Raw genomic sequence first — 26,571 nt, forward strand, 5'->3', positions numbered from 1 at the left:
TATCTTACAGTGCTTAATTTGGCACAGTTTATTGTAATTACGATCACTTATAAATTGTTATTCAACGTTTTAAGTGAATCATTTAAAAAAAAAACCTCTGTTACGCGCGTGTGCTTAGCTCTTTCAGCAGGGCGTACGAAAGTGATAAACAATACAATTGCCGTGCCACAAACAAACGGGTCGGCGATGAGACCGGACAGCAGCCCCGCCATCGGGACAGCGAGGCAGCACGGACCCAAGAGCCAAGTGAAGCTCCAGGACGTGGTGGGCTACGCCATCGAGGGGCTGCGTTTGCTCGGAGTCATCGACGGTTCTCGCTGGAGCCCGCCGGCCTTCCCGCATCTCAAGGGTGCCGACAAGAAGATCACAAACTTCTCCTTTCACTTCCACAACCTGCTTCCCCCGTCGGAGCCGCAGGGAGCCGCCTCCGCACCACCGCCGCCACCGCCGCTCGACGCCAAGCCAGAGCCATCGTTCTCCGGCCTCGTGAGTGGCCTGCAGACGGTGCTGAGGGTCGAGAGGGAAGGGCAGAACGGGCAGCGGGTCACGCTGAAGCTGGAGGACGTGCTGCTGGTGCTGCGCGGGGTGAAGGGCTGGAACACCATCCTGGCACCGTTGCACGAAACCGTGCGGACCATGGGGCAAGCGCGACTCTGGGAGAGGCTCAGCCGGCAGGTGGAGAGCCGCTGGCTCAAGGTCGCCTTCTCAGTGGCGCAAGCTTTCTCCAGCAGGTTGTATTTTTTTCATGAGCCTTTTTCGCACGTGGAAACAAATAATAGTTGTTATTTTCTCCTTGCCTTTAATTTTCTGTGGCTGTATTTTGATCATGAACATTTATCATTAACATCAGGCGTGGTCAATCCACTGCTGGATGAAGGCTTTCTCAAGCTGCCATGTGTGGTGATCTTGCGATTTAATGTAGTGATATCATCACCATCGTTACGCTTTATCGTTCGTTGTCACCATTGTTAATGACTTATGAACCTTTTATCAAAACTGACATTTCTGACATTTAAAGTTCCATTTAAATGTCATACTGCATGCTTTTATTGCTGTATCTTCATATACCAGTTTGGTTGTCTCTTGGTTTATATTTTGACGTTGTTTATTGTTTTTAATAATAACTAAGGTATGTACGGTATCTATTTTATGCATGTTGCATCTCAATGCTGTAGAAAGAGGCACGTGGGCTCACGCAGGAAAGCCCAGAAGGCACCCAAACCCATGCTGGCAATTGCCAAAGTTCCATGGTCCTATATTAGGATATTGGCCCAACTCCATTAATGAGCATTTATGACCTATTTTATGATCTTTTATCACATATCCTCTGTTTCAGACTCTTAATTAAATGAGATAATTTTGAATAAAGATTTTTATAGACTTCATGGAAAAGGTTAATTTTTTTAAAACTTTTTTTTACCAAGCTATACCCACTGAGCTACTGAGCTCTTTTTTAGAAGTGACCTGGCCACAAATGATAGCTCAACGAAGTGGCTTATCGCGTGTCAATTTATAGCAGACATATGGCTCTTCACGCATGTTTCTTAATGTGGAGAGAAAAACCAGAGGACGAGGAGAAAAGTCAACGCAACCACGGGGAGAACATGCAAACTCCAAATATACAGGTGTTGGGGTCGGGATCGAACCCACGACCTCCTGTATATCAGGCGAGGCAGTTAACACCTCACCACCGTGGCACCCCCAATTCGGTCGAAGCAACAATTTGTGAATAAACTATTGGCAAGTTGTAATTTATGTATAGTAAATTGCAGTTATATTGATTATTCTTTACTCTTCCCTCCAATAATTAATATTACTCCAGTTCTTCGTTATAGGCCATTTTGCATGACAGGCCTTTGTGAGTATTCTGAGTTGCTACAACATTTAGTAACTGTCCTAATGAACTTCACCCATATTGAAGACTCGGTCTAGCAGACTGACTGTGTAATCCCATCCGTCCGTACGGTGTTCAACTAGCACAATCAGGTGAAAAACACTTCAATTTCTGCTTCTTTCCTTTATAATCTTTGTCAAAATCTTGATTTAAACTGCAGGAGGAATCCGATGAGCTATGAATTTCTTTTTCACAGATGTCCAGTCTGGGCGGGACAGCAAGTTACAATAGCAAACAATACAAACACGATAGGAGTGCAAAATAGAGAAAGTGATAAGCAAGTCAATAAATATAAGAAACAAATTAACTACATATTATTGGTTCTTTCGGTAAAGTCACGTGACTTTACCGAAAGAACCAGGAATATGAATCCCTGCAGTCACGAAAGCTTTAAATCAAAATTAACTACAGTTTATCAAGCTTGGGCAAGGCAGCAAAATCAACAATAAAAAAAGTCCCAGATCACACAAAGATAACACAGTCTCTCAATAAAATGGTACATTACACTGCTCGGCTCTGTAATTCCTTCCCATCTTCTCTCTTGCCAAGCTCCCTCAATTCAAGAAACCTATTAAATGTTATATATGAAACCTTCATCTGTGCATTTTGGTCTTTTTGGGCCTTGCACCACAACCGTCATTTAAATAAAAAAATGTTTTTCTCCAACCACAGCTTACCAGTGGACAGAGGCATGGTCGAAGACCTGGGCAGTTCCTTGCGCGGGTTCCTCTGCGTCCTCTTTGGCGACAAGCACCCGGTGGAGTGCGGGCCGCTCGCCAGCCCACTGGAAGGCATCATCCGCAGCCTGATCTCCAGCCAGACCTGGAGCAACCTCAGCTCCTTCCTGAGGAACAACCTGAAGGTGGACGTGCGCGGCGACCCCGTGGGCTTCCTGGAGGCCCTGTCCCGAGCCGTGACGAGCAGCGGAGACCTGCAGCTGATGTTCAACACCGTGACGCCCATGCTGAGCGTCCTGGGCGTGCAAGGCAGCACCCTGCAGGCCGTGTCGTCGGCGGGGCGCTTCATGCAAGCCGTGCTGGGCTACGACACCGCCGAGATGGACAACCTGCGCAGCCTCCCGGGCAACCTCATGGACCAGATCGGCACGCGCCTCTACAGGCGCGTGGTGCAGAAGATGGAGGAGGTGAACAGCTTCCTGCTGGAGGAGGCCGCTTCCACGCTGGGCATGCAGCAGCAGCAGGATCCTCGGCAGTTCTGCCAAGAAGGTGAGAGCGTGGATCGAGGAAAAAAAAGGGTAAAACCAGGTCGTAATTGAATGTCAGTTTTTAGAACGCGATAAATGCGTGCAATAATTGGCACTGTTCGATGTATTGGTAACCGGTACAGGTGCAGCCTCTGCAATTGTTTGCTCAAGCTACTGCTGGTGGAAGGGCCTCCACTAGAGCGCCCCTCTCCAGGGTATTTTGTCCAATTGTTCCACGCTGTAATAGTCATGATAATAATAATCATTTACAGCCCTTCATCAATCCACTGATAGATCAAGGCACCTCCATGCCTCGTTGGTCATGGTGGTTGACTAACCATCCTTTACCATGCTGCTGAGTGTGGGTTGGTGAGTGTGGGGGGAGATGCAGAAGGGTTCACGTTTTGCTTAATTTTTCGCTGTATACTCATGCATTGTTTCAATACAAATTGTAAAGCATAATTTAATATGCATAATGTGAAATACTGTATTGCAATTTGTCAAATAATTAAAGCCATGTTTGTTTTCTGTTTTTGTTATAGCTGACTTAAGACAGCTGCTTCTCTGGTAGGTTCATTTATACACCACTTAAAACACATTTTATCATAAAGTCATTGAGTAATTCGAAATACATTGTGCAGTATATTGGCATTATTTACCCCTGCTTGCACTTGCAGCCAGGTTCAACATGTGTTGGATTTGCCTGGAGTGTCCTTCCCCTGTTTTTTTCTTGTTCATCTTGTTTGGATGTCCGCCAGGGGTGTAATGAATAACATCACCTGGGACCACCAAGGGATGGGCTTCAGTCTCCAGGATCTCCTTTCCTTGCTGCTCTTTGCCGCCTGCGATGACGAAGCACTTTCCGAAAGCCCGGATCAGCACACACGCGACTCCCTCGCCAAGGGGCCCCGTTCTGCCTCCAAGTTCTTTGAAAACGACCAAGCGCAGGGGCAGAGGACTGTGAAAAAGCAGTGCGGTAGAGAGTCACCTTACTCGGGCTCCATGGCCCAGTCCGTTTACTGCAGCGTCTTCAGCGCTGTCATGAGCGACGCAAACTTCGAGGATGCCTTTGCAGCGTGTCGAAATGTTTCCCGGATGTCGGACATGTCAGAACACTTTGGCATTGTGTACACGTGCGGCTGGGTCAGTCTGGTTCGTTTCAACGAGTCGATTTGCAATGGGGACGGTTTTTCGGAGGCCAGCACTAGCCCTGGTCATTGGCTGCAAGCTCGCTGCAGTTACCTGCAGCGCGAGAAGGTACACGGAGGAACGGAAAGCGGCTTCATATGCGACAACATACTGTGGTTTGTGAAGCCGTTTGGATTCAGTGTCTTAGACTTTTGCTTCGATCAAAGCCCAGCACGTTTCATCAGCGCCATTTGCTCCTACCCTCATCCCACGGATTACAATGTCTCTGTCCTGGTTAAATACTGCAATCGGGAAAGTAACGTCACAACAAATTCCGGCAGTGAGTTTTTTGTGAAGGAACTAGAAGAGATTACTTTGCACTGTCAGGACCTGAACGTCGTCGCAAAACGCAACTTCAGCTACAACGTCGTTGAAATCTGCAACGTTTACATGTGGTGGGCAGTACGAAATGTTTTCTGTGCAAACAATAGCCTCCTTGATAACTTACAGACGGACCTTTCGTGGCTGAACGCATTCTGCAGAAGCCCTCAAGCAGAAACCACCATGGCCCACCTGGTAGCCAACATGTCCACGGGAGCACTGTCGGCACATACTGACACCATAAGGAAGTTTATTTCAAGAGGTTTCAATGACACAACTGAGACACACTTCTCCGTACCCAATTCTACCACCATTGCATCGACAAATATAACCCAAGGGGAGGAGGCTCTTGCCCGTGGCCTCGACTCACTTGCGTACAACGGCTCGGACACTTACCACGGTCCGCTAAGACAGAACCGTCTGCCCCGTAACACGTCCGTCGGGGGCAAAAACGCGAGGGAGTCTCCCCCCAGGCAAGACCCTTCGGTGAAAACGTGCGTGAGGCTGCCATCGCTGCTCAAAAACCTGGTGTCCCTCGTCTGGAGCGACGGCACGGGCTTCGCCGCCGAGCCTGAGATCGCGACCGCCTGGCTGCGTCTCGCCACCGAGGACATTGGGCAGCAGCTGGTGGAGGACATCGACGAGGCCATCTTCCTGCTCAGCCTGCTGAGCAGCAACGCGTTCCAGGCGTACGCCAAGCCCACTGCCTCGCTCAGCATCCTCCAGTCGATCAGCGGCTTCCTGCACAGCGTTCCTCCCGACAAGGGCTACCAGCTGCTGTCCTGCTTTGGGGTGGGTCTTGCTTTTTTTTTTTCTCGGCTGGCTACGTGTAACACGTAGGCTTTCACGACCAATAGTATTCATAATAAAGGTTTTTGGGTTAGATCGCGTTATTTATAAATGTGTCGTAACCCTCCACCACCCGACACGGCCAAACAGTAAAAAAAAAGGTGTAACGTTTACAAAAAACAAAATAGTTCACTACTTTAGCCCACCGGTGTGTTGAAGAGTGAATCAACATCATTTACAATTTTGAGTACGACGTTTCACTGGTAATTACATCCAGCATCATCGGGCAATTTGCCAGAATAGTGAAGCCCTCCACTTGCTCCCGGCCTTAAATAGAGCAGTACGGTGACGTCATCATTTAAACCCAATCTGGTGCAGTGATTTGAGGCGGAGAGGGGGAGGTTATTGTCATTATATAATAGATTGGTAATCATTCAATTGTTATTAATTAGTATTTGTTTCCCCTACAAGGAATTGTAGTTTTGTTGCGTCGTCGTTTTGTTGCTATGATTTGTTGTTGTTGTTGTGTGCGTGTAGTTCGCTGTCCTTCCCTCGCACGGTTCGCTACGTACGGTGTGAAAGAAGTCAACGTACATATAATGCAGCATAATAACAATACCCCTAAGTTACCCAGGAAAGCCTCACTTTGTTTTGAGATTAGACTTTTTGGATGGTTCTGCATTGGGATGATTGGCCAGTTCCATCAGTGAGTCTTTGACATGTGGGAAGCAACTGAAGTAGCCGTGCCTGAAGAGAGGCCATACATGTGAGGCAAACCACTCAAAGCTCCACCACACAGATATATTAAAACATCCATTACTATACTGGCATCTCCAGGCCACCCCTTGTAGCCCAAACCTACATAACTTGGTGTTATCAGGGAGTCACCCATCCAAGTATTAACCAAGCTCAACTCTACTGAGCTTCCAAGATCCGACGATATCATGTGCAACCAAAGTGATTGGGTCACGGTTCATGGTCGTAAGTAACATCTTCAATTTTTTAGGAATAATAAAATCGGCTCGAAGGATCTTTCGATCTCCGTGCAGCGGTAATCTCCCCACTCCATCTCCCCACTTGTTGTAGTGTGTAAGTTGTGCTGTATTCTGGTAATGTAATGTATATGGCGTGAGCATTAACATCTCTCTTGACTCACATTGTTTTTCCCCCCCCCCCCCCACAGGGTACTTTGTGGAATTTAATGTTTTACGCAGAAAACTCCTCGGAAATTCTCTTCCTTTTGCAGGTGACGTATATCGCGCGTGCTATCCGTTCAATCGCACTTCTGATTAGGGGCCGTCCATAAATGACGTCACACGATTTTGGACGATTTTTGACCCCCCCCCCTCGTCACACGGCGTCACAAAAGTCAGACCCCCGCCCCTTTAAATATGACGTCACAAAGCTCTGCCCCCCCCCCCCCAAAAAAAAACCATGCTTCAAATCGCTTTAAACTATTGTCATTGTAGTGCGTATTTATTGTGGCGCTGCACTCTGATGTTGTAGAAGAACACATTTATAAAAAAAAAGTCTATTTAATTAAATAGAACGTGTTGTCTATATTTACTTAAAGTTGCGCATTTTGATGTGACGTCACATTTCTCAAACCCCCCCCCCCTCGTCACATATCGTTACAAATGTCTGACCCACCCCCCCAGGTGCGTGACGTCATTTATGGACGGCCCCTTAGCACGATTGTCTACCTATGTATGTTGAACTTCTTTCGTACCCTACGTAGCCAACCATGCGAATCGGCGGTGCGAAAGAAGTTCAACAAATCTAAATATAGTAAGCTCTACTGCATGGCTCTCTGAGATCCGGTTTAGGTTTTTTGGGAAAAACAAAGGATCTTTGAGGATAACTTGCCCTCCAGCTGATTGAAGTGCCATTTCTTCTACGATTGTGTGTTGCGGGCCATGCAGCGTGCTGTTGTGCACAATGTCCGACGTTTTGCTCCACGTGCTGGGGAGCTGCCATAGGAATTAAGTTCTCAGCATGTGGAACGCTTTGTTGCTTGAGTTGGTGTGATCTTTGGACCTGAGCTTGGTCTTTTTAGTACCCATTCATAAGGTTATTGACAAAGATGATCTCCACGTAGTGTGTGTATGCGTCAGTATACTGTGATCGTGTGTATGCACATAAGCTGGGCTGTTTAGCACACTGTTCTCAGTTCATGGCCATACATGGTATCTGAACCTTGTCTGCATCTCCTATAAGTTAACCTAACCTAAAATACGACCTCATGTAGCGACTGAAACCTCAGCACTGATGCATGACGATGGCCCTACGACATTTTCTTGTGTGATGCCAGCATGAATGTGCACTTGCTAACAACAGTCAAACGGTCATAGGGCTAACCCGAGGATCACTGTGTTGTGTTGTTATTATCACATTTGCCCAAAAGCATATACTGTCACGCAAAGTGGCCATCGACTAAAAAAACATTTCACCGGCATTAGCCGCTCTAGCGTAATCCATGCCTCACAGAGGACAAGCACGCAGCTTGCATAGAACACTGGCTAGGGCACTCTTCGGCAGCCACAACCGGACATGTCTAGAGCGGGAGGCAGCAATAGTTCCCAGGGCGGCACTAAAGCCGAAACTTGGCTTCGACAGTGTCCAGCTGTTGATTGCGTGCGCTGGGTTCCGGTTGGTGTCAGGAGTACCTGCGCCTGCCCAGCCACGCGATGGAGACGGTGCTATTCTCCAGCGATGACCTTACCGTGCGATACTTCCTCTCCGAGCTGCGCCAGGCTTGGCACGACCTCTCCGTACGTACACCACACATTTTTCGCATGACGCAAAACAATGAGTGGCGTCGCTGTGGAGTATACAAAATAGATAAGCAGGCAATGTCTCCTTCAAATGTTCGTCTCTACACGTACAAGTATTATTTTACGCAAATCACTGCTCCATAGCCGTCTGGGAGTGCATCATTTCAGCAGCATTGATTCAGTATAGACAGTCCTAGGTTTACGAAGCTAATTCGTTCCTGAGACCCATTTGGAAGTCGGGCGTTCGCAAGTCGAGGACTGCACGTACAATCAAACTCTGTACTGGTTTTGAGGCACACGTTCGCAACAGTGGACAGACAATGTTCAAGTTGTGGCGAGGCGGCCACGACAGAAGGCTGAGCTGGCACCACTGAGATCATCAATTAAAATCCGGGCAGCCACCCACGATTCAACTGGATCCTCAAGTGCGTAATGTTGACCGTCGCAGTCAAGTCAAAACATCATAGCTTATTTGACCTCCGAGAAGTTAACATTTCAGTTTGATTTACAATGCCATTGCTTTGCAGAGTATACCAATGGTATGCCCCTTGTGTTGATAGAGAGGCTGAGAATTGAGCAATTGTCTCTTGAAAGAATAGCAGATGGCCAATAGCAAATTTGAATTCTAAATATGGTTAGAAAAGTAAATAATAATCAGAGATACATTTTTGTGCAAGATTAAAGTTTGCCTAATGAACCGCGAGTGCTTGCGCTGGCCTTCACACAGGTGGAGGAACGCTCGGATCACTTGCTGAAGCCCATGGTCGGCGCACTGCTGCGCCGCTTCCACAACCTCACGGAGGACATCTTCCTGGAGATGGTGCAGCTGCTGCCGTACCTGAGTCCCGCCGACATCACCGCCTTACCGGCCGCGCTGCTCGAGAGCCCCAGTGTGTGAGTTTGTTGCGCGCTCGGAGAGCAGCACGACATTGGTGCCGCGGTGGCGAGATGTTAATTACCTCGCCTGGTATACAGCAGGTCGTGGGTTCAATACCGACCCTGATGCCTCCTGTATATTTGGAGTGTGCATGTCAATCTCCCCGTGGACGTGTGGATTTTTCTCCGGGTCCTCCAGTTTTTCCCTCCACGGGTGGGAAAAAATAATCCAGCATTGGAACTGCTGAACCAGAGAGAGAGCTGTTACAACAAGGTTATATATGTGTAACCTTGTTGTAACAGCTCTCTCGTTGTTACAACAAGGTTCTATATGTGTAACCTTGTTGTAACAGCTCTCTCGCTGTTACAACAAGGTTATATATGTAACCTTGTTGTAACAGCTCTCTCGCTGGTTCGGCAGTTCCACTGCTGGATTATCAACAGCTGGATTGTTACATCAAGGTTATATATTTATGTGTAACCTTGTTGTAACAGCTGGATTATTTTTTTCCGCCAGAGGACGACCGCTTGTGTTGCGATCGAAACGTCGTGGTAAATAATTTTTTTTTGTTTTATTTTTCTACCTACGTGACTTTTCCGAAAGAACCAAAGAGTATGGATTCCTGCAGTCCTCAAAGCTTAAAAATCAAGAGTGATAAGCCACTTCGTTGAGCTATCATTTGTGGCCAGGTCGTTTCTGAAAAATAGCTATAGTTGCAATAGTTTCACGGCGCCATATTGCACAAATTACCGTAGCATCGTCTAAATTACTGTAGCATCGTCAAAGTGATGTCTTGCTCAAATGACCATTAAGCCGCCAGTGCTCATATCCCATTTACAGCTCTGAGTCAGTGGTGGAAATTCTACATTGCCATGGCAGGGGCGAGTCTAGCTATAGGCCAACCACTGTTGACTTCTCCACAAAGTGGTACTCATCGTATCGACCCCAGAAGGATGATGAGGTGAGTCAACTCCAAAGCAGGATTTAAACTCGCGATCACCTTATGATCGTGAGCCTCGCGCCCTAACCGGATTAAGCAACTTTGTTTCACGGCGTCACATTCCGAACGTTTCAAATCGGATCGTGAAAAAGTGACATCGCGGCAGCCCCCGCGGTGCCGGCGGTTAAGCGAGCGTTGCCTTGTGCCCCGCGTGACGGCCGCAGCCTCACCGCGGCGCTGGCGTCGTGCTCGGTGCTGCGCAAGGAGCAGAGGCAGGCGCTAGCGCGCCGCGTCGCACGCCGGCCCGGCGGCGTGGCCGGCTGGTCCCCGCAGTTCCTCGAGTCACTCGCGCCGCTGCTCACCAGCCTCCCCATCAGCTACTTCGTGCAGCTCACCGACCAGCAGGTGAGCACGCTGTATGAATATAGCACCAGCCTCCCCATAGGGTACTTGGTGTGACTCACCGACCAGCGGTGAGCACGCTGTATGAATGTCGCACCAGCCTCCCCATAGGGTACTTGGTGCCACTCACCGACCAGCAGGTGAGCACGCTGTATGAATATAGCACCAGCCTCCCCATAGGGTACTTGGTGTGACTCACCGACCAGCGGTGAGCACACTGTATGAATGTCACACCAGCCTCCCCATAGGGTACTTGGTGCCACTCACCGACCAGCAGGTGAGCACGCTGTATGAATATAGCACCAGCCTCCCCATAGGGTACTTGGTGTGACTCACCGACCAGCGGTGAGCACGCTGTATGAATGTCGCACCAGCCTCCCCATAGGGTACTTGGTGCCACTCACCGACCAGCAGGTGAACACGCTGTATGAATATCGCACCAGCCTCCCGATAGGGTACTTGGTGCGACTCACCGACCAGCAGGTGAGCACGCTGTATGAATATCGCACCAGCCTCCCCATAGGGTACTTGGTGTGACTCACCGACCAGCAGGTGAGCACGCTGTATGAATATAGCACCAGCCTCTACATCGGGCACCGCAATCTGTTTAAAAAAAAATGCGTGGGCTTGTTGAACACGCTAAATGAAAAATGTAAGAAGGTAAAAAACATTTATTTACTATTTATTGAATTTGCTACTTATTTTTTTTTGCGATTAGTTTGCGCACGGTTGCACTTTATATTGCGCGCTGTTGTAATTTACTTCGCTCAGTCTGTGATAGCCGCTGTGGTCGTGGTGGGTTTCTTTTCTCATTCCTGTTGTTCCATGCCCCCTGTACCGTTGCCGTTCTGCTGCAATGTGCATCGCTGCCTTCCTCTATCGAGGGCGATATTTACACATTCGAATAAAGGCTGAGTGCGCCGCGGGTCACAACACTTCTCCGCCTATGTCTTTCTTTTGATTTAAAGCTTTCGTGACTGCAGGGATTCATATTCCTGGTTCTTTCGGTAAAGTCACGTAGAAGGGAAACAATACAATAATAAAAATATAAAGTAATAAAATTCTCACGACGTTTCGACTGCAACACAAGCAATCATCATCAGGTGTGAAAACCACGGCAAGAAAATTTTATTATTTTATTGTTTCCCTTCTACGGGACTTTACCGAAACAACCAAGGATTTGTCTTTCTTGACGCTCGCTGCTCGACTCCGGGACATTCCCTCCCACCGCCCCACAAACCTTGCAGGTGCTGTCGGTGGTGAGCCTGCTGGGCAGCAGCTCGGCGGACTCGGCGCACTGGCGGCACGTGAGCCACGTGGCTCTCAACGGCAACACCGGCAACCTCACGGAGAGAGACGTCCACAGGTGCGACGTCGGGGGTTTCAACGGCGAGATGGGAAATGATAAGTGGTGTGCGTAAGCCACAGCTCAGATAGCTGCAGCGTGTCCCCACGATGCACGCCTACATGTCGTTCCATAGGTTTTGTTTCGTTTATTACAAATGAGGTAACATACTGTCCAGGAAAGCCTCACTGAGTTCCAGCGCTCGAAGTATGGAGGGTCCTGCATTGCGATGTGTGGCCAATTCCACTAAGCACGTGGGGGGGGGGGGGGTAACTCTCAAAACTTCATACAGATGGATTCAAGAATCCATTGCTGTACTTCCATGCAGCGATCTCGCAGCCCAAGTCCACATCATTGGTGTTCCCTGCTGTGGTCTCCCATCTAATTAATAACCAGGCTCATACCTATTTATCTTCCGAAATCTGATGAGAACACGCACATTCATGGTACTTTGATTTGCTGATTTGGTCACTTTTTCTCACACTGAAGCAGCGGTGAGTGTCTGTGTTTTTACGTGTATGGCCGCTGCAACCACGTGCAGTTTCAAAAGTGTAGCGTCTCGCCGTGTAGGTTTGGCAGGGTGCTGTGTTACACAAACACAGAGGACCTGGCGCAGTTGATGGGGAATAAACCCGTCTTCCAGAGCGTCCTTCAAGCCCTCATCTCCTGCATAGAGAAGGGCGCCATTGACATTGACGGCAAGGTATGGAGGTGATTCACAAGCAGCTCCTAGCGAGCGTAAAGCCGGAATCGCAACCCGAGCGATCAGTTGCACAACCAGGTTGTTCTCAAAGTCGCGCAACTTAACGAGCAGCACGTCATGGAATACGTCACTATAAATCGCCGAACAGATCAGTTGAGAGTGAGAGTCCATCTCTCCTCATAATAATGAGCATTTATATAAAGGGCGTCAGTCATGCAAAGAGCATCGCACAACGCTGCACCACAATCCACAACACGTGGAGGCGGCATATCAATTGAGATGTTTTCAGACAATTAATGACGAGTGTGTATACGTGTGGGAGGAAACCGGAGTGCCCAGAGAAAGCCCACACGTGCGAGGGGGCATCAGTCCACACGTTGCGGTACCTGCCTCCTTTAAGGCAAGCCAGAATATGGCACCTCGACGCCTTAAGGGAAGTGGTTAGGGGCCGTCCATAAATGACGTCACGCACCAAGGGGGGGGGGGTCAGACGTTTGTGACGATGTGTGACGAGGGAGGGAGGGTTTTAGAAATATGACGTCACATCAAAATGCGCAACTTGCAATAAATATAGAATTATTATAACAACACTCCTACAACATCAGAGTGCAGCGCCACATTAAAATCGCACTACAATGACAATAGTCCAAAGCGATTGGAAGGATGTTTTATTTCAAAATGGAAGTAGGTAGAGCTTTGTGACGTCATATTTGAGGGGGGGTCCGACTTTTTGTAACGCCGTGTGACGAGGGGGGGGGGTCAAAAATCGTAAAAAATCGCGTGACGTCATTTATGAGCGGCCCGTTACGCAACATTTGTGTGATCCACCAACCCACGTCCCCACAGTTACAGGCGTGAGCAACCGGTTGTGCAACTGCTCCGAACCAGTTACAGAGACGTCCACGTATAAGCGAGTCAGTTGCATACAACTATGTTGCGCCATCGATCAATCGATCGTTCACGTGTGGACCCGACTTTGTTCACAACACGTGATCGTAAAACCACGTCCGTCCAGTGCCGAACTAATACGTTATAAGGTCGCACTCATTACACACAAAGTTTTTGCCACAAATGAACCGCAATACCTTTGCCGTATATCGTTACAAGGGACGTGCGGTCAGAGGAGGCAGGGGAGGCAGAGCCTCAGCTGTCATACTCCAATGGAAATAGCTGTTTCGAAAACTAAAAAAAAAAATCAAATAAAAATTTAGATTTTTCCACTGATCTGTGTTATGTCATTTCTGCATGATTCCAATCATTTTTATAGTCACAGTCGACAAATTTGCGGAGCTCCGCTGCAAACGCAGGGAGAGACGAGAGGTGAGGCAGCGACGAGCTCAGCCTCACCTTATGATTGCGCAACCCCTCAGGAACTGGATGGAGCGCGGGCTACAAGCGCGTGCCGGTTACTATCTCACAGTCATGATTGGAATCATGCAGAAATTACATTTATAACACAGATCAGGGGAAAAATCTTACATTTGATTTTAGTGTTTTATTAACTTTTTGTAACAGCTATTTTCATTGGAGTGCGACAGATGAAGCTCTGCCTCCCCTGACCGCACGTCCATTCTCAAGGAGCATCATCCGACCTCCGGTCATTCTCGCAGCGGCTTTTGGATAGCCGTCGAAAGAAAGAGGTTCACTGCATCGCGCGCTTTCAGATGCGCTTCTGCGGCCGTCTGGAACGCTCTTCCTTCCGATATTCGGAAGCCACTGGAGCTATGCACTTTTAAATGTAGATTGAAAACTAATTTCTTTACAACTGCTTTTTTGTGTTTAGTTTGTTGTCCTTCTCCCGCACCTCCGATTAGCGCGGTTGGCTACAAACGGTGCGCAACAAGTTCAACATACATGCGTCGACTCGCACAGAGACCTTGAGACTCGCAGTGACCCATCGTTTGTTGTCCTTTCCCCCGCAACTCTGATTAGCAACGGGTGGCTATGCACGGTGCAAAAGGGAGTTGTGGTGCCCGAGTTCTGGCTCTTGGCCCTTTTGCCATCTATTCCCCCGTGCAGCTCGCGTTCTTCATCGCCAAGAACCTTGGCGTCGCTGTGGCCACAGAGCTGACGCAGGATGATCTGGCAGAGATGGCCTACCTCCTGCCAGCCCTGGGGTTGGCGTATACGCAGCAGCTGCCCAGCCAGCTGGTGCAAGCCAGCGCTCGCCACATCAACTCGATCACCTACGCTCCGGCACAGGTCGGTTCCGCCTTCGGTGTGCCTATCATGTAACATGCCCGTGTTTGTTTCGGTGTTGTTGTGCGTGCTACATGTGCGGCGCTTTTTGTTCATTCGACCGGTGGATGAGGGCCTCCCCATGCCGTGCGAGTTGTGGGGGAAGGGGGGATTTTACCATAACTTCAATCCCGCTGGTCAGCGTGGGTTCGTGAATGCTGCAAGCATAGACGCGGGAGCAATAATGGGTGTTGCTGCACTACTCTCTGCTGCCCTCTGCTGCTCATATTGTAGTCCTCCCCCATTAGCCCAAAACACCTTGTCTTATGCATGATGGCCACCCGTCCAAGCACCATCCACGTTCAAAACCTGCCTCGACCCTGAGGTCTGACGAGCGGCTTCTTGTAAATTATATTTTAATTAGGGTATGTCTGTTCCAGTCATGGTGCTGGAATCAAGAGTGCACCGAAGGTGGCACCTCGTTTTGAGCAGAGGTCACGCGGCTACTGCCTCACGCTGGTGGCATTTGTGTGGCGCGTCACGAGGCGTTGTTGCTGTTCTGTGATGGAGTGATGGGAAACATTTCGGGGCGAGTCCCTACCAGGCTCAGCTCCAGTTGCTCTCAGATGTTGGGGGGTGGGGGCCTAGAATGTTGTGTGTGGCGGCTCACCATAGGAATTGATTCACTGCGAAGCGGAGTGAACTTGGCTGGGGTCAAAATGACATTTGGTTGGGGCAGGGCACTGCTCCAGCGCCTCTGCAGCTGATAGAGGTCTGCAGGACTGGCGAATGTCAGACTTGGAGTGAACTTGACAGTGTTTTTAACTTTGTTATCGCCGTGCACTCTTTGAAGCCAGCACTTGTGTTTCCAGAACAATTGGAAAATGTTTTTCATTGCAACAAAACGTGAACCCGGTACAACGCGACAATAGATTCCGGCACGATGGAACCACACGACAGGGGAAGGAAGAGGGGGTTTAGGCCCTGCTGCCCCAACCAAGTGGGACCTCGCGTGTGTAGGGAGGAAGATGAATATTTAAATAGGGAGGGAAAAGGCGTATAACCAACATGCTATTTACGTAGTTTCCATTTTAGGTTTCAAAAATTGGTCTGTACTTAATGTCTTGCATCGCCTCCCCCCGAAAAAACCCGGCCGCAAAAAAACCCCAAAAGGGTTGTTTACCCACGTTTGTGTCGTTTAACAAAAGGCGGCTTAACTCAGCCCTCCCACCCACCCACGTCCCTTTCTGCCCCCCCCCCTGACCTATATATAATCCAAGTCGTCTCGGAACTGTGCACTTGACACAGAAATTCTGCTGTGACTGTTCCACCTGAAGACGGAAGCTTGTGTTGCCTTCGAAACGTCGTGATTTCATTGTTCTATTTTATTTTACCAACGTGACTTTACCGAAAAAAAACAAAGAGTATGAATCCTTGGAGTCACGAAAGCTTCAAATCTAGAATGCTATGGAAAGACCAAGGATAGAGGGAGGGTGGGACAATAGGAAACATTTAATGATAATGTATTTGAAACCACCCCGTTAAATGTTTTTACACGTGTGCGTATTTGTGTGTGTGCATCTGTTTATTTTGAACGTATGGTATGTATTGTATTGCAGGCTCGAGTGCTTGCTGAAAAATTCATTCACGAGAGACAAGTAAGAAATGTTATTTCGTTACATGAGGCGTTCACTGCAGCCGTTTTGAAACACCATTTATACCACTGCACTGAATGCAGAGAGATTGATTTCAAGCAGGTTTAATGTTTTGTTAACTAACTTGGATAGTGCTTATTATTTAGGTTAGTATAATTGCCAACATTGTTTCGTGTTGAACCTATGATACCACATGTGGTCGAATTTAAGTGAATCAAGATAGGAGGAATGTCCGACCAGTAAGGCCTCGGCGTCGACACTAACGAGAGAGTGGCAGCCAAAGGAGGGAGCACGCCTGAAGGCATAGATTGTTACCTCCCAGGACAGCAAGAAATGGTAACGGTTGGGGAGACCTCAATTCAGCAGTGGATTACTCAGCACTGATGATAATGATGCCAAAGAATAACAATTGATGATGATTATTCAAGGTCGCCAAAGTTGTGCTCACACAGCGTGTGTGCCTCTTCTCGCCCAGCTGACGGCGCAGGTCGTGGGGCAGCTGGGCAGCCTGGTGTGTGGGCTCCCGCCATCTGTGCTGCGCACTCTGCCCCCGGCGGCCCTCACCCAGGGCTGGCCGGCGGTGAGGCCCCATGCTGGCTGCCTGCGTGCCGCACAGAGGACGGCCATCATCTCAACATTCAGGGTCAGCATGCTCCCCGTTGTTCTCGCCCGTGGGTCCCCACTTGGGTGGGGGTCAGAGAGACAGAATTTCCCAACCTCGTTAGGCCCTTGCGCCGCCAATCTCGGATTTTTGGTCACAGAGTTTCTGTTCTCCCCCCTTGTACTGTGACCGGTGCTTTGTACTGCGCTCGTGTTGAGTCGCAAAAAAACAATAATGAAAAACAACTATTTAGGGTCGGCCTCCCTCACCTGGCTCTTTTGTTCATTCACGGCAGGATTTCCTTTCCCCCCCCCAAGTCTCCCTCGCAAAATAGGCGTTTGTCTGAATGGGCCCTTCACCTCGAATCACAAATTAGCCCGACAAAGTTGGCGTCACAGAAACTACTACAATAGACCTCTTTATCCACACGAGGGGAACATCTTTTGATCACCTGCAAAGGTCATCACATATCAATCAAACCTGAATGTTTACGTCTCATAGCTGGAATAAGCCTATTTACATGAAGAAACAAATGTAATGTGATGCTTTTTTTCAAAGTCATTGATCATAATCACCATGCTTAATTACGCAGTGGTTCCCTGGAACCCAACCCAGAATCCCAGTGGTGCCCGCTCAGTGTCTGAACCACCCGGCCAACTCTGTATCATATGACACATTGTAAAAGCAGTTAATCTTGTAAAGCGGTGCACTCTTGGGCGGTACACCACAGGGTCTATGCTGAATCCTTTGACTTTACCCCAGCGCTCCAAGATCGACTGCCTGGAGTGGATCGCGCGACTCGGCCCGCTGCTGTCTGATCTGCCGTTGGTTGACCTGGACTTCCGCTACCCGGCGCATGCTGCCAGGCTTCCGGCACTCGCCGACATAAACTGGACTCCTCACCAGGTGTGTGTGGGCCCCTTTTTCCAAGCAGGTAGATTCAGGAGTCAGTGCCCGCTCTGGGTCTGTGTGTGGCAGCAGTGGTTGTTGGATCGTTGCATCACAAGACTGTGATGGATGGTAATGGTGATAGAAAGGCCATGATCCAGCGGTAGATAATTCATGGCTGATGATGATGGCACCAGTGCTCACTCGCTATTTATGTTTTGTTGTGTTTATATATAACGTTCGTTTTTTCTGAACTTTTTGTTGCAGGCACAGTCCCTTTTCAGAAGGATTCTCAAGGGGCACAGTGGAAAACTGAAAAAGGAATTTATACTGTAAGGGATCTTACTGTAAGGGATCAGCGATGATTCGGTGTCATATATCCACCGTGGCCATGCACCTGCACAGCGGCTCATCATTGTTCTGCCTTGTCAGAATCATAACATGTATTTATGCTGGAGAAATCCGATGAGCTCTAATGCTCTTTTTTCACAGATGTCCAGTAGGGGCGGGTCAGAACGTTAAAACAACAAACAATACACAAACACGATAGGAGTGCAAAGTATAGGCAAATAAAAGGTAAATAATGGACAAACAAAGAACATGTTTCAGTATATCATAATATGATGATTAAAGTAAACATTTTAAAATATTTAATAATGATTGGAAAAATATTGTAATTTATTTGTCTATCAGCAGCAGACAATAACATCTCCCTTCCAGGAGTGGCCATCCGCTCCCAGAAGGCCGTGAGGCTGAGGGGCTGGCTAAGATTTACTTTGAATTGTTTATCGAAAAAGATGGATGTGTAAAGCGGACGTGTCGTCTGCATATTTGTTTTGTTATTTATAATTCTACAAAATGACACTCATGCTTATTTTGAGTTGTCTGTCAGTAGGCGTCTTTAGTGAGGAATCACAACCAATCACTTTGCTCAATATTCGTATGCACATCTCCAGGTCAGCTCATGCACTCTCATTAAACTAACTTGCACGATGGAAAGCAGATTTCATTGTTGTTATTTATTATTTGTGCATTTGCTTATCCTTGTTCTCGCGTTGGTTCTGGAAATATGAACAGCAAGACAAAGCACCATCATTAAAATAAAACCTCTTTGCTAATGAAATCCTTTTTGAGAGCCACGTTGTTCAGCCGAACTTAGGTAAAATGTGACATTGTCAATACATGAATGAACAGTGTGACAATAACATATATATTTGTTCACCCAGGTCTCTGGGGACGGTTTTTCAAGGTGTGGACTGTGAGACTTTGATGGAATTTTCCCAGGATCCTGAGTTTATGGGTTTGGTGCATCACCTGTTGTTGGTGGCGGAGGTGGTCAGGACATCTCTGGTGAGAGTCTCGCATGGGCATAGCTGATGACTGAATGTTGGTTTATGAAGGCTGTCGTGGCCTCAATTTACACATGACTTTTCTAAATGTCCACAGTGCAAGTGCATTGTGGCTTGGATTGAAAACAAATCTGAAATAACCGTGGAAGAAATAATCTTGATGGGACCTCAGCTTGTCATGGAATTGCCGTAAGTGACATAAAGATAAAATATAGACAATATTTTTTGAAACAGTAATATATCACGTGAAAAAATATCCAGTGTTCATTCAGCGCATTCATCAATAACACTGCCATGAAGAAGGGCCGTTGCCCGAAATGTTGCCTAATATTTTATCTTTAGGACAGTGTTATTCAGAAGTGTTGTGGGTTTGTTATTGGTGCTTGTGTACCACTGCTGACACAGGTATAATAAGCATGTTTTTTTCTGATGTTCCTTGTTCATGCAGATTTTCATTCATTCGTATCTTCAGCTAACAATTGCTCTGACACCATAGAATAAACATTTAATCAATATGTACAACATAGTAATTATACTGGTTAAAATAATAGTAGTCATTATTATTATATTATAATCTAATAACGGTGCAATGTTTTGTGTTTTACTGTTTAGGATGAAAACGTTGTCCTCATTTCCCAGCAAAGCATTCAAGATGGCTGTGGACATCATCACCCAAAACCAAATTCACTTCCTCAATCTGGAACCGTCCAAGCAGAGGCAGCTGACAAAAACAATCTTGGAGCAGATGGTGAGCACAGTGCTATTTTTTTCTTCACATAATTTCTCCAGCGATTGCTCCTGAGCAAAGGAAATGTGCACACGTGTCCCAATCGTGCTCTGGCCACCAGCTAAAGAACCAAACAGCTTTACGCCCTTCTTATTATTCCAGCTCTCAGCTGTGAGCGGTAACATCGAGTAGACATTCACACTTCTGTAGCTTCAGCTCCTTGCCCACCACATGGGCCCATGCTGACACGGAAGTTGATTATTAGAGCATCGCAGCAGTGGACTACAAGATGAGATGTCCAGCAAAAAGGGGCCGCCAAGGGCAAGGGGCAAAAGGGGAAATTTGCGCTAGAGCCTCACACATTTTTTAAAAACTGCTTTTTTGTGTTTAGTTTGTTGTCCTTCCCCCACACCGTCGATTTGCATGGTTGGCTATGTACGGTGCGAAAGAAGAAAACATTTCCACGGACCACCAAGCCCCCTACTCATGGTGACAAAACACATTCACTTATCTCTAAATACCAGTGATACGAAATTCTTCATATTACCGGAACATACAAATATTTTAAAACTTTTATTTTGAAGGTGGGGGTGGGGGGGGGGGATTTAGATCTTAGGGTTAGGGTTGTTTGATCTGGGTGGTTTGCCTCACACCCTTTTTCAATCAAATATCATAAGTAAAATATGAATGAATGTCCGAAACAATTATTTCCGGATCATCAACCTGTGCATTTGCATCACAGCCACCGCGGCCCCACCCGGAGGACCGTCGCGGACCACACTCTGTGGGCCACTGGGCTAGAACAAGCGCGTCGTGCGGTAAAACAGCAGCAATGGGCTGAATTGTAAACCAGCTCGAGCAGCGGCTCTCGCAAGGGCTGCCTCTCGCTCGGCAGGTGGAGCCCTTCTTCAGCAAGCGCACGTCGTTGGAACGTGCACAGAAGACTCGACTCCGCGGGTTCTCGTTTTTTTCGCGGCTGTGCTGTGCAGCGCTCAGATGTGTTTTCGGGTTGTGCCGCTGTGTCGTTCGGCCCGATGTGCAACGTTTCGCTCGACGTGTCGCCGGGAGCTTCTTCCCGGAACAGATAAAAACTCCCAGTACCTGTCTGAATCTCCGAGCACGTGGGACGTGACGTTAGAGGTAATGCCGCCGAATATCACGCGGCAACAACCCGAACGCAGAGAACGTTTGCAAACACCAAGAAGCCGCTCCTGGCTCCACTCGCCTCCTCCACTCCACTTTTTCCACGTCCGTCAATCCTTTCTCAAATCGAGAATTAAGTCCTTATTCGTTGTTGCGTGCTCCAGATGTGTCAAATGTCAAGCCTGTGCCGTAGGTGGCATCACAGTGGAGTGGGTGGGGGGAGTGGACAGATGCTGTTGCCGTAATACTACAATCTAAATCGAAGATTTAAACCTGTGTTTGCTGGCCTATTAAAAGCTGCCTCATGCCATGTTCCTCGGCTACAGCTCCGCATCTGAGGCATCTCTTCTCTCACAAAGTCACCCCCCCCCCCCCCCCGCCTTACCATCACCGAGTCAGTCATCCCCTCCACTTATAAAACTGTGGCACTGCCTGTGGCCTGCAGCACAGTAGGAGGCAAGCACCGGAGTTTGAGAAACCCATGGAGTATCCGTGGCGAGAATTACACTCTTCCTTCTCCGTCCCTTCCCTCCATACGTTTGCAGCCGCTGCCAGCCATTGCGCAGATTGGCGGCGAGTACCTCGACTTGCTGGGCTTCCTCGTGGGCTTCATGGAGGAGGAAGTGTTGCGCAGGATGTCTCGCCCGGAGCTGCTGTTGCGGTTGGGCGAGCTGCACGGGTACTGCCTCCCGGCCCCAACGCTTGACGCCCTGGGACTCATCCTCACGCAGAACGATGCCCTCGGGTCAGTGATGTGTAACACCGCCTGTATACATGGAGTTTGCGTGTTGCTCTCCCCGTGGTCGTGTGGATTTTTCTCAGGGTCCTCTGGTTCCATATTTAGAAACATGCGTTTAGAGTATACATCTGCTATAAAATTGACATGCGATGAGCCACTGTGTTGAGCTATCATTTGTGGCCAGGTCGCTTCTGAAAAAGCGCTATATAACTCAGCCGGCATTTCCTGGTAAAATAAAAAATTGTAGTGGTAGAAGTAAATTCCATTCGAGACTTATTTTAAATCAAATAAAATCATCACCTGAATCCAGCTTCGAAATGGGTTTTTTTTCTGCAGAGGCTGTGTTTGAATGCAAGCTGTGTTAGAGAGATTGAGGGGGTCAAGTTCTGTCCGTCCTAGCCATCCACCACATACGGTGAACGCTGTGGTGCTGCTTCTGCAGGGGTGCTGACATGTGGAGTCTGGCTACCGTGGAGCAGCTGGGAAGGTTGGTTCTCGCCCTGCCTCTGGAAGACATCTACCAGCTGCCCAAGGTGGGTGTCACCTGGTGGCATATACGTCACTGCACAACAGAGACTCTTATAATAATATGAATCATTTGTACATTTTATATTCACGACATTTTTTGGCACAGAGGCTCCCGTGAAGGCACTGTGTTTCACAGATGGATATAGCTTGCCAGTAAGCGGATGATGTAGCTATATGGTTTTATCCGATTAAGTACTGTCATTTGTGGGTCATTTTAAAATGTGGCAGATTTGTACCGTCACTCTGCCATGGCAGTCTCAGACATTACCCTGCCAGTGAATATATCGCACAAATTCGATCTCTGTTGGAGCTACCAACCCCCATCCAAGTGACTGAATTACAGGCATACGCCATCTCACCTGTCTGATTAAAAAGCACTTCTCTGTGTGCGTCCGGTTAACCAACGAGTCCTTGAATTTTCCCCCTCACCCCCCCACGCTGCCTGCCGCAGGAGGTGCTGAGTATGGAGGTGGTGGAGTTCGTGCTGCGGGCGCAGTGGCGCTGGGAGGCAAGCGCCGTGGGAAGGGCGTGCACGCATCGCCTCGGGGAGAGGGCCCGACTGGGCCTGCTCAGCAAGGCTCGCGCTCTCGCCGAGCGGAGCTCCCACATGGAGCACGGGCAGCGTGGAGGTGAGGGCGGTGGCCTGCAGATGGTAGCTCCGACTGTGGAGATGTATGTCGGGCAGGTTTTAATAGGCAATCGGGAAAGCTACCAAGCTTCCCAGTTTCTGCTGGGTCTGCCCGGTTTCAGAAAGGCTGTCCGTGCCAATGTCCCGAAGCATTTGGGAAAATGTTGGATTTGGGTCCTAGTTTAAAATGTTCGGGCCTAAGGCTAGGCTTGTACAGGCAAAGGGTGGGGTAATGGTTGGGGTTGACAATGAGAGAGAGAGCGACCTGGTATAACGTATGGATATGCATGGCATTCAAGAGCATGGATTCACCAAATGCCATGCGATAGATAAGTACATGCTGTGTATAGCTTGAGAATTGCTAGTAGTACAGTACACATTTGGATTATACGCAGCAATCTTTGCCCCCTACTATGAAAACTTGGCAGGACCCTCCAAAAAAGTGTCATGAGACTCAGTAAGACTTTTCTGGGTAAACAAGCACAATAACAATAATACTATACACAGCAGTTCTCTTAACTGTCAGTTTAACAGATAGGCTTTCAAAACAAAACATCCGAGTCAGGTTTGGCACGGTACATACAATACAGAATTTAATATCTGGTACAAAAGATGTATTACCGAAACTATCAACAGAAGGTGTGTACAGGATTAACTGCACGTGTGGTAAATGTTATGCTGGGCAAACAGGACGAATGATCAGCACGAGACGAAAAGAACATCAGAGAAATATTAAATTCTCCCAAATGCAGCTGTCAGCAGTAGCAGAACACGCGTGCCAACAAGGACAGTCAATTTATTTTTATAATTTTCATTATGAGACCTCCTTTGCCAGTAACAAGATATAGGAATAGGTTTTACCCTTTTAACTGGCACGAAAACTGACACCTTTATTCAAGGCATCATGTTTGCAATAACCACAACACAAACAGTCAAAATGCAAACAAAAAAGACAACTCTGATAATAATATGCACTGTCTCGGGTGTGGACCAATCAAATTCAAGGACAGTGCATATTATTATCAGAGTTGTCTTTTTTGTTTGCATTTTGACTGCTTGTGTTGTGGTTATTGCAAACATGATGCCTTGAATAAAGGTGTAAGTTTTTGTGCCAGTTAAAAGGGTAAAACCTATTCCTATATGATTTTTATAAAGTTGAAGTTTTGTGCAAAACTAGCTACTACTGCCCAAGACTAAATTGAAAGAAATCATAATAACTTTATTTAAATGCACACCTACAAAGGGCAGCGTACTTCAATAGGAATTACCGTTGATAGGGCTATTTTAATAAACAAAATAGACAGGAAGGACAAGTTCAAAGAGCTCGCATAATGCACATGCATATTGTACATTGCCTCATTAATCCCGCCCGCCCCATCATTGTGCAAGAGCGCAGAAGGGTGGTCACCACATCTACGCCTCTATATAAGGAACGAAGCAGTAAGACTTCTCCACAAATCTGGCTGTTGCCTGATGAAGCTAGTTGTAATTACTGGCGAAACGTCGTACTCAGTTTGTAAATGTTGTGGCTTGGCTCTCCAATACACCGGTGTTGCTGTACTAGTGACGAATTGGCCACGCTCTGTTTATGTGACAACCCTTACTAGTTGGCTGTGTCGGGTGGTGGCGGGTTTTAACGACACATTTATATATTTACGCGATCTAACCCAAAAACTTCTATTATGGATTTATTAACTGTATTACGAAATTCAGGAATAGCATCTTCATATAAGCAGGGCATTTCGAATTTCCTACACAAGATAACCATAGCACTTCACGCTATTACTGCGCAGATTAATTACCGTGTGAAGAGAATTTCGGTCGGAGTGTTTGTGGTGTCGACTTAATTATTCATCTAGTATCATTCCGTCCCAATTTCAGCTATCCCGAGTTGTGCCTAACCCTTGTCTAGCTTGGTGAGGCGACGCTGGAGACGTGTTTACCCTGTGCTGCTGGTGCTCCTCCTTCTCAGCTCCGACGTGCGCCGACGTCAAGGCCACATTCCCCGCGGTGTGGACCCCGGGCCAGCTGGTGCGGATGTCTGGGAAGGATTTCTACGACTGCCTGGAGACACTGGGGGCCGACGAATACCTCTCGCCCGAGCAGCTGACGGCCATAATGCAGAGAGTGGGACAGGTCAACCTCTTGGTCACCCGTCTCTCCCATTTAATAGCATGATACAATAGGGGCAAGTTTAGGGCAGTCGTCACGGGCAATCGTCACCGGCAGCGCATTCGCTATGAGCAGCCATGGCAACTTCGTGGCGTAGAGCGGCGAGTCCTGTCAGAGTTCTGTCTGGTCAATGAAAGCAGGGTGTGCTTGCCTAAAAAAATATTGTTTTGCACAACGCTCAACCTCAGGTAGTCATGTGACCTCAGTCTGTGATCTGATTTTTATTTGCCATCCCAGTTGTCCATTCGTGCCAAACGGCCTCTCTCGGGTTTGGTCCAGATTCAGGTAACTAAATGTTTTACAATAGAAAACGATGCGGCGACTGTTTTCGGTGACAGATGCTGGCAACGGTTGCCCTAAAATTGCCATCGTGTATCATGGCTTTCATTCATTTGTCACGAAGCTTGAAATAAAAACCCCCACTTTACTGATGCACACTTGACCTGTGTAGCCGCTTACACATTTGTAAGTGTTGGGGCCCCTTTATTCGTCGGTAATATAATTAACGATATCTCATCTTAAAGGCTCTGCGGGGATTAGGTGTTCTCTGCTCGATTAGCATATGTTTCCTTGAGGTCAAAACCGCTGTAAGTATTTTTGTGTGTTAATGGGTGGAAACCGGGGGAAGTGCTGCGCTCAAGCCCTGGATGTGGATGGGTTGTTAGAAACCTGCTTGCTTTACTGCCCCATGCAGGCACCCACCTCATTGCTTCTGCAGGGGGGCATCCCACAAATCCGTGCTCCCCTCTCTTCATGATCTACCAACCCCACTTCTGAATTGCTGGATTACGAGCATGGATAACAAACCTGGAAACAACAAGATTGTGATGCTGCTGATGATTATGATGATGATTTTTTTGCTGGTGGCTATTACGATACCAATGATGGTGAGCATGATGATGATACCAATGGATCATACTGCCGATGATGAATATGATGCTGCTGATTACATTGATTTTTGTGATCATGTTGATGATACCGGTGATGATGATGATTATGATGGCAAGAGTGCCGACGAAGCTACTGGTGATTCCAGAGATGATGTTAATGTCTTGGATGATGAGGGTGACGACAACGATGATGATGACGATGCCGCCTCCTTTCTTCTGTTGCCCCCCCCCCCCCCGCAGTTGCATGGCGGAGCAGCGCGGCTGCCCCCCGCGATTATTCAGCAGCTGGGCCGCGCTGCGACGCGTCTCACCCCGCGCGAGCTGCTTGAGCTGGACCTCACCGACCCGGCCGCCCTGGCCTCACTGGGTGCCCTCGAGGGATGGGACCGCAAACAGGTGCCCCAAGCTCACCCCGCTCTAATTACGCACTCACCACACGCCCGCCACACGCTCACCAGACGGTCACCCCGGTCTCACCCAACACTCACCACACACTCTCCCGCAGCTCTGATTAGCACGGTTGGCTAAGTACAGTGCGAAAAAAGTTCAATTTACATACATACCACATGCTCACCGCATGCTAGCCCCATGCTCACCCCATGTTTTATTTGCACTCACCCCATATTTGCCCCATGC

General features: G+C 48.1%; 2 protein-coding genes across 2 annotated transcripts in view; one reads left to right on the top strand and one right to left on the bottom strand.

Annotated features, from left to right (window-relative positions):
- LOC142924428 (uncharacterized) overlaps nt 1–26,571 on the bottom strand; it is a 357,538-nt gene that overhangs the window by 97,565 nt on the left and 233,402 nt on the right. The window lies entirely within an intron of this gene.
- Nucleotides 2,911–26,571, top strand: part of STRC (stereocilin) — a 29,086-nt gene continuing 5,425 nt past the window's right edge. The window contains exons 1-22 of the mRNA XM_032953408.2: nt 2,911–3,120; nt 3,641–3,665; nt 3,857–5,399; nt 6,580–6,642; nt 8,057–8,167; nt 8,898–9,064; nt 10,212–10,392; nt 11,637–11,755; nt 12,305–12,437; nt 14,457–14,639; nt 16,235–16,273; nt 16,746–16,913; nt 17,634–17,777; nt 18,027–18,091; nt 18,986–19,109; nt 19,206–19,297; nt 19,721–19,856; nt 21,524–21,723; nt 22,160–22,250; nt 22,697–22,874; nt 24,846–25,009; nt 26,176–26,331. Of these exons, the coding sequence (XP_032809299.2) occupies nt 2,919–3,120; nt 3,641–3,665; nt 3,857–5,399; nt 6,580–6,642; nt 8,057–8,167; nt 8,898–9,064; nt 10,212–10,392; nt 11,637–11,755; nt 12,305–12,437; nt 14,457–14,639; nt 16,235–16,273; nt 16,746–16,913; nt 17,634–17,777; nt 18,027–18,091; nt 18,986–19,109; nt 19,206–19,297; nt 19,721–19,856; nt 21,524–21,723; nt 22,160–22,250; nt 22,697–22,874; nt 24,846–25,009; nt 26,176–26,331 (4,284 nt within the window). The 5' untranslated portion in view covers nt 2,911–2,918. The remainder of the gene's footprint in view (nt 3,121–3,640; nt 3,666–3,856; nt 5,400–6,579; nt 6,643–8,056; nt 8,168–8,897; nt 9,065–10,211; nt 10,393–11,636; nt 11,756–12,304; nt 12,438–14,456; nt 14,640–16,234; nt 16,274–16,745; nt 16,914–17,633; nt 17,778–18,026; nt 18,092–18,985; nt 19,110–19,205; nt 19,298–19,720; nt 19,857–21,523; nt 21,724–22,159; nt 22,251–22,696; nt 22,875–24,845; nt 25,010–26,175; nt 26,332–26,571) is intronic.

Source organism: Petromyzon marinus, chromosome 13 (genome assembly GCF_048934315.1).
Source record: "Petromyzon marinus isolate PM22_M1 ecotype Great Lakes invasive population chromosome 13, UKy_Petmar_22M1.pri1.0, whole genome shotgun sequence".
NCBI classification, from domain to species: Eukaryota; Metazoa; Chordata; class Hyperoartia; order Petromyzontiformes; family Petromyzontidae; genus Petromyzon; species Petromyzon marinus.